Consider the following 7,394-nt stretch of genomic DNA (forward strand, 5'->3'; position numbering starts at 1 on the left):
TCCTACAGCCTAAACCAAGAGAAGAGATCTGCTCTTACCATCTCTTATCTTTTTAATCACTGCTAGTTCTAATAGTACAAACTTTCATCCTCTGCAAACGGAACTAAATCAGCACTCATTTTGGCCAGATATCTGAGTATAAATTTATTTACTATCAGTCAAAACTGAGTGAGAGGTGTTCACCTTGAGTTTCTGAAGAGTATTCCAGCTTCTGAGCTATTCATCCAGACCCTGCTATTTGTTTTGAACACAGCACATGCAGCTTTAATTTCAAAATAAATTTTCAGACCCTTCTGCAAGTTGAAAAACTTCTAAAAAATTAGTGGTTCCCTCCAGTAATTACTTTCATGCTCACAAAACTACTTACTGAACTTTTAGGGGAAACAGTTTGGGGGTTGAAATAATTTGAAGTGCAGGAACAATGGAAATAAGGGATCTAGTCCAGAAACAAAACTATCAACTAATCAAATTTGATATGAAGAGTTAGTAAAAAATAAATTACTTCACTATCCGAGAAGACAAGACTTGAAGAATTCAAGTTAATCTCAACTATGTATCCATAAAAATGTGTTTCAGTATCTGACTGAGATTTTTCACCCTCTTACTGGCCACAGACTCAGTTCACTGCCATAGCACTCACCACTGTCAAGATAAGGAAGTGTAATGTGAGTGAATGTAACAGCAACACTGAGATGAGTCGTCAGACTGAATCAAATTTCTGGAAACAGTTGTCGGTCATTTTCTGCCAAAGCATTCAGTAATGCAACGACCCGGGCATTACACCCATGTCAGGAGCGGGTCAGGGATGATCAACATCATTAGAAAGTATCAGTGACAGAGCAATGAGCTCTTTTCAGAGAAATGGGTCAGGAAATGCTATAGAAGGAACAAGCTCAGTTGCTGAATACAGAAGAAATTTTCTGTATTGTATCAGAAAACTTTCCCTGTCCAAGCAGCATCACTAAACCGCTCCAGAAAGAGCACTATGGCTATAATAAAACTCCCCTAAAACCCACAATGGATGATGAGCCAAGATCCTCAAAAGGTCAGTCTCCCTAAAGGAAATGCCCAAATATTTCTGTGATTTGGGGCTTCAGTTTTGCTTGCTAGCTTTTGAAAAAGGGGCACCTCTTAGTATACATTTTCCCAGTAATTTTCCAACTTCTGACTCTTTGTATTTGTCTTTAACAATCGGTATGATTATTAGGGCTTCCCATGGTGATCCTGACCCCAGGATGGGTAAAATGGTCTCCTTTGGTTTTGGCAACAGCCTCTGAAGTGTGAATATCCTGCAGTGCAAGGCAGTTATCATTCTTCTATCACATAAAGGAAGTGAAAAGCAAACGACACAAAAATGGAAAGCATCTGTCTCTGGTTTGTTCAGCTTTTGTTGCTAGAGAAAGCTACTAGTCTTCAGCTTCAGCTTCCCAGAACTCGCCATCAATATGCATGGCTTGAAACAATCTGCAAGACAGCCAATAATTTACATCAGGATGTAAAAAAAGTAAAATATGTACAAAAAATATCAGTCTAAATGTGACCAAAATACCAAAGCAGCAAGTTTCACAATTTTTGTCAGTATCCTAAAACACTCATACTGCAATCATTGAAGTCAATTAAAATAAGCTACTCTGCACTTCTACAGCACGTAATACCAGCAGGTTGTATGCACCTTACAAACACAATGTCTGAAGAAATCCCAGAAAATATTAGTAATCCAAACCGTATTAAATGTTACCTAGCATGTTGCCATCCCTAGCTGGTCTTCAGGCAGTATATAATCAGCAGCCAAGCCTGCCTGCTCCAAAGAGCTTACCATCTAATCGGACAGTTCAGAGCTGGGCAAACAACTATAATGTATAAGCCAGGGCAGCAGAACAAAAGGGAAGAAAATGTCTTTTATAAAACAGATGAGCTTAGTCAAGATAGGTAGAGGCTAAGTTAAATAAACGAAAAAAGAACATCAGAAGAAAAATAGAAAGGAAAACAGTGAAAAAGTTGCTGTTGGGCAAAGAGGGAATGCTGGAAAAAAAGGGCTAAGAACAAGAAAAGAATAAATCTTGTCAGCCACATCTATTTCAGCAGAACAGAAGGACTGAGAAAACTAATGCTATTATGACTTCTGTAACCAGAAGTCATATATAGAAGTGATATAACTATATATCACAGCGCTGGGCACATAACGCAATGGAATACACACAAGCTTAGAGGCTGCCATTGTTGCACCTCTCTGACCTGCCTGCCCTTTTGTTTGTCCAGATAGCAGCATCCTTTGTCTCTTGATATATCCCTAATCATGATGATGTAAGCCAAGTTTGCAGCTTTTTAGAAGCAGCTTTTTTTACCCAAAAGCTTGTGTTGCACTATCATATACCTGAGTGTCTGCAAGGAAACATTTCATTACAGGCTGTCCCTCAGTCAGAGGCAGCAAGTAAAGCATGAGGAATAGGCCCAGAAGACTTCTCTAGAATTTTAAAACAAAAGTTCTTAAAAATCAAAACCATATCCTGAATCACTCCTGATTTTTTTTATTATTAGTGTCAGGTCCTTTTAAGTGTAAATATTTGAGAGAAGAAACTTTGTCTTAAACTGTATAGCTACAAAATTCCAAGGAAAGAATAATCTGGGAGAGACTGTAAGAGAAAGTAGAAAAATGAGTGGTACAGCACTAGAAGAAATTCCTGTAAATACATACCTATTAAAGCATGGGGAAGATGGATCATTGAAGTGCCTGTATGGGTTCACCCTTGACAGGGAACCCATACAAAGCCAGCAGAAATACTGCATGCAGCCGGTACACGTCATTTTGTTACAGCCATCTAGTTTCTGAAGGGAAGAAAAGAAGAAATAGCGATAACAAAATCTTACCATGTTAGTCTTCAGGCCTGTCTCTGTATGGTAACAGTCCTCAAAAACAGCAACTAAGGAATACATTTGACCCTGACTCTACCATAACACTGATAGTTTTTCACTGTTCAAGAGAACTAGGCACTAGAATCACAGAATTGTAAATTGGTTATAATACTAACAATAATGAAAACTAGTATTTTTCTGAAGCTAGTTTTATTTATTGGCTGTAGTTTGAAAGTGCATCAGCCTGAAACACGTGGAAAACAAAGGGATTCATGCTGATGCATATTCAGCCTGGATCTTCTTAGTACTGGAGTGTGAACAATACCAGTTGCTGTATTTACTCAAGTCCCCGAGCTCCAGAAACATCACCTCCTTTTCTATATAACAGAGAAATGGAAAGTTCTCTTACCATTTCCTAGAAATTCACCTTCCCTGGTGAGCTTGGAGGCTACAAATAAATCTCTGTTCCAGCCTAAATAAAGAAGTGACTTAATTTATGTTAGTTTCTCTTAAGAGTTACTATGATTCTTCATCTTTTCCCCTCCATGCTTACCTCTATATGAGTACCACAGCAAGGACAAGACTTTGAGTTCTTTTCTAGCCATTCTTTACTCTCCATCTCCTCAAGGGCTTTCTGAATCACTCGTTTGCCATAGCGTTGTTCCAAGAATCTTTTAGTTGCCTCATCGGCTTCTAAATATTCATTTCGCAAATCCATTAATTTCTCTGGGGAATAAAACAAAGCAAAAAAAACCCACCAGCAAGTAAAACATTAGAATACATAAGAAAAAGATGAGAATATTAAAATGCCTCTACCTCAAAATTCAGCAGTTCTACACTGTTTCATTGTAAAAGAGACCAGTCAATGGAATTAGAACAAATCTACAATGTAAAATAAACTGAGAAATGTTTTTTCTGAACACACATTTAATTAAACTTTGTCACAAGATTTTGAGGCCAAACAGATCGAGAAGCATCCACCTCAATTCCAGTATCATCTCTGACAACAGAAAGTAGTGGATTCACAGGAAAGGGTAAAACAAGGAACATAAAAATTATTCTTGCCCTGCTATGGCCTCTCAGAATTTAGGGACCTCCTGAAGAGAATGTCATCAAAGGAACACATTTTAATTACCAGCAACAAACCTACTCCAAATGATTGGTCTTATCTTTTAGAAAACTCACACAGTGATGAGTTTCCTTGCTTAATTTCTGACTTTCAGTCTCTTTCACGAAAGACTTAATTGCTTCTTGATCCATTTCTGAAATACGAGGACTCACCTGCAGTGACTTTACACGGAGAGACCCCATGGTAAGTCATTTTACAGAGAGTACAAAAAGCATAGTTGCAGCAGGAACATATGCCCATGGTGCAACCTGGTTCTTGCATGACTGGTGTCTGACAGCCTGGGCGAGGGCAATACACTACATCCGCCATCAGGTCCAAGCTAGACTGCAGAAGCAGGCGGTCGTAACGTGCAAACAGCTGCTCTCCAACCAACTCTTTAACCTAAGCAAAGATCAAAGAAAGATTACATGCATCTGAAATGCTGAGCCTGCTAGCTTCAGCAAAAAACAGGCAATGAAAAAGTACCTGCAGCTGGCATGAATCCACTTTATGTTCTCCAGTAGGTCATTAAATTACTCCTAGGATGCTATTTTAATAATAATTTACCAAATGAAAAGCATGCAGAGTCAAATGCAATGGGACATTAATTCAGGACTCTGGCCAATGCCAGTACTAATAAAGTGGGCAGAGTATGTGCCAGGTTGATCCAGTTCTAACTCTGGTGTCTCTGTGTGGCTCAGAGTATGAAAAACATTTCCCCAGGTATATTCACAATGCTCACCATGAAAAGCCACACCTTGTCTTCTGTAATTATTGATAAGTTAGCAGAACTCTACCATCACTGCTTGCACACTTCTATTACCTGGCCAGGAGTAGCAACAGAAGAACACTTCGGTTCTGGACAGTTGAGACAGTGGACCTGACCATCCCTGATCTGTATTTCAAAGTAGTCCTTCAGGCATGCTTTGCAGTACACATGGCTGCACTCGGTGAAGTACATACATTCACTGCCCAGCTTCTCACAGAAGCAGATATTGCACAAGTACATCTTACTGTTAAAGCACTTCCTCCTCTGAGCCTGATCAAAGTCCAAGATCTCCCTAATCAGACTCGATAACGATTCCACATCCTGCACAGCTCTTGCATCGATGATTTCTTCTTCCGCTGCGGCAGAGCCTGCTGCACCACCACAATCCTTCTCAGCGTCGAGAGGAACCAAAGGTGTCCTACTCTGCCCATTCCCTTGATGGCACATTTTTAGCTCATACGGGGAGGAAATATTCAGATAACTTAGCGTTTCTTCCTTCAGAAACTGCATCCAGGCAAATAAGACCACACAGCCTCGATTCTCTTCCCATACGTTGTCTAAGTGTTTGCAAAGAGCACTGAGCTAGAAGTGAAAAAACAATTCCAGATTTCAGTAAGTTCTGACAACTCATTATTGTTTTCCTCTCCCATGGTCCTTCTTAGTGCATATATTTAGATTTCAGATTCTGGAGGTTTTATATATAGATGAAGTACATACAAAAATAATGCTCATCAACACAAGCTTTCATTCCTCAGAATAGTGACCAAATGAAAACAAGCAGGAAACAAAAGAAAAGCCAACTAAAAGAGCAACGTTATCCTTTATGTCTTAATTTTACTTTCATCTACTACATTAACATCCCCACAGAGCACTGTTAATTATGAACTTACTCGTGATCACAAAAGCTCTGTTAAAACTATTTTGCAAACCTGGGCTTGGGAGAGCCATTTTCCACTGAGGGTAAACACCGGTGGGGAGGTTGACGGGTAGTCTGGTGGGAGTTCAAAATTCAGCACAAGGGGAGGCAGAAAGCAAACAGTGTATTCAAACCCGTTGTTCTGGAGGCTTTCTGTGGAACTGCCTGAATGGGAGAGAATTGAGACAGTTTGAGAAATAACAAGAAAATGAAAACTAATGAACGGTAACTGTTTATGACAGATAATCTCTTTTCATTTGATAAATTTCTGGGTTTAAAAAGATTTATTCAACTCTAAATAACAAGACTTCTCAGTGCAGTAAAATTTGATGGGGTTGTACACGTATGGTTAAATCAGTAAACACCGGTACTGTGAAATATCGGATCCTGCGCAAACCAAGAACCTGGAAAGACATATCCTCAAAGAAAAAAAAAAAAAAAAAAAAAAGAATGTATAATTATTCCAAAGAAATACTATTACTCATCTCTAATTTTAAAGTTCACTCAAGAGGTTATGCGTACGAGGATGAAATCACCTACTTGGATACAAACCCCAACAATACCATAAGCAGAGCATGGCGTCAGTCATGGCTTTCTCTGGTCAGTGTTCCTATAGGTCACTACAGCAGCAACCGTCTACACATGTACCAGAAAATTAGCTTGGTAAAAACTACTTTTGGGATAAAACAAGACATCTCAACTCACCACTCACAAAAATTTTGAAGTTTTGGGGCAACTCCAGACAAATTCTTGTTTCTCCTCCTTGGGCTGACTCGGCTCTCTTAAACTCATCTTCATCATAAATGCTAGCCAAAGCCAGCAGCTCATCCTCCTGAGCTTCTTTGTCTTCTGAAGACATTTAAATTTTCTGTGAAGTTAACACCACTCTACAAGATCAACTGAGTTAACGCATCCTATTCAAATTATTAATTTGGGGTACCTATTTTATACTGCTATAATAAGATTTAGAAACCCAAGTAACAAATATAAAAGTGTTTTACAGGTTGAAAAATATTTATAGCTTTATAAAATAAAATGCCACCTTAACAGAACATTGAAAAGTCAAATCTCTATAACTATTAGTGGTTGAAAACAGCTGTAAGGGGGGGAAAATAGCAAAATACACTTACGGCAAAAGCGACAGAGGGGCATTTCATTAACGTTTGAAAGCGAAAATAGACCAAAAACCAAGAAAAAGGACTTAGTATCTCTCAAGCAGTGTTCTAAACCAACCAAACAAAAAGCCCCCTTTATGATTAAAGTTACTGAAGATATCAGTAAGAAACTTCAAGTCCTACACATGCGTCTTGCAGACGCACTCCTGGACCATTTGAGTTTGAGATTTGGGGAAATAAAGCCGCGTGTAATGGATTACCTTTTTATTCACAGCTGCACAGTGGCAAAGTCGTAGGTACGGCTTACTGGCCAAGGACAGCCACGTTAGTCGGGCCAGAGCAGAGCCCCTGATCATTCCTCTGCGAGAACTGGAGGTCATAAACTTTTTCTTATATAAGGCATGAAAAATGTCGGCTTTTGTTGTAAAGGGACATATGGTTGTAAAGGGGCATACGGTTACAGCACCGGTGCTTCTGAGCCGCCTATAGCCAACAAACAAACAAACGCACACACGCACGCTCAGGGGGATTACAGTCCTCTCAGCGTTTCCATTATGAGCTCTAACAAATATTTAATTTGAGCACTCGGTATTTCGGAATATGTTTTTTTTCAGCACTAATAGCAGTAACTCG

The 7,394-nt window shown here is 39.2% G+C and overlaps 1 protein-coding gene across 1 annotated transcript; it reads right to left on the bottom strand.

Annotated features, from left to right (window-relative positions):
• Positions 1-1,323: 1,323 nt before the first annotated feature.
• RNF14 (ring finger protein 14) lies at positions 1,324-6,516 on the bottom strand. The gene is made up of 7 exons (XM_010286981.1): positions 6,352-6,516; positions 5,660-5,811; positions 4,785-5,312; positions 4,135-4,363; positions 3,407-3,579; positions 2,696-2,826; positions 1,324-1,464 (listed from the first exon to the last, which is right to left on the bottom strand). Exons 1-7 carry the CDS (start codon positions 6,503-6,505, stop codon positions 1,407-1,409), a joined length of 1,425 nt encoding a protein of 474 aa, XP_010285283.1. The 5' UTR covers positions 6,506-6,516; the 3' UTR covers positions 1,324-1,406.
• Between the last annotated feature and the right edge of the window lie 878 nt (positions 6,517-7,394).

This window comes from Phaethon lepturus, unplaced genomic scaffold (genome assembly GCF_000687285.1).
Source record: "Phaethon lepturus isolate BGI_N335 unplaced genomic scaffold, ASM68728v1 scaffold32825, whole genome shotgun sequence".
Lineage (NCBI taxonomy): Eukaryota > Metazoa > Chordata > Aves > Phaethontiformes > Phaethontidae > Phaethon > Phaethon lepturus.

Coding starts and splice junctions, on each gene's coding strand:
- RNF14 (XM_010286981.1), bottom strand. CDS start 6,505: ATGTCTTCAGAAGACAAAGAAGCTCAGGAGGATGAGCTGCTGGCTTTG. Junction 2,827..3,406: donor GCTGTGGTACTCATATAGAG/GTAAGCATGGAG, acceptor TCTTCCCTTCAG/AAACTAGATGGCTGTAACAA. Junction 1,465..2,695: donor TCTTCCCCATGCTTTAATAG/GTATGTATTTAC, acceptor GCTGTCTTGCAG/ATTGTTTCAAGCCATGCATA.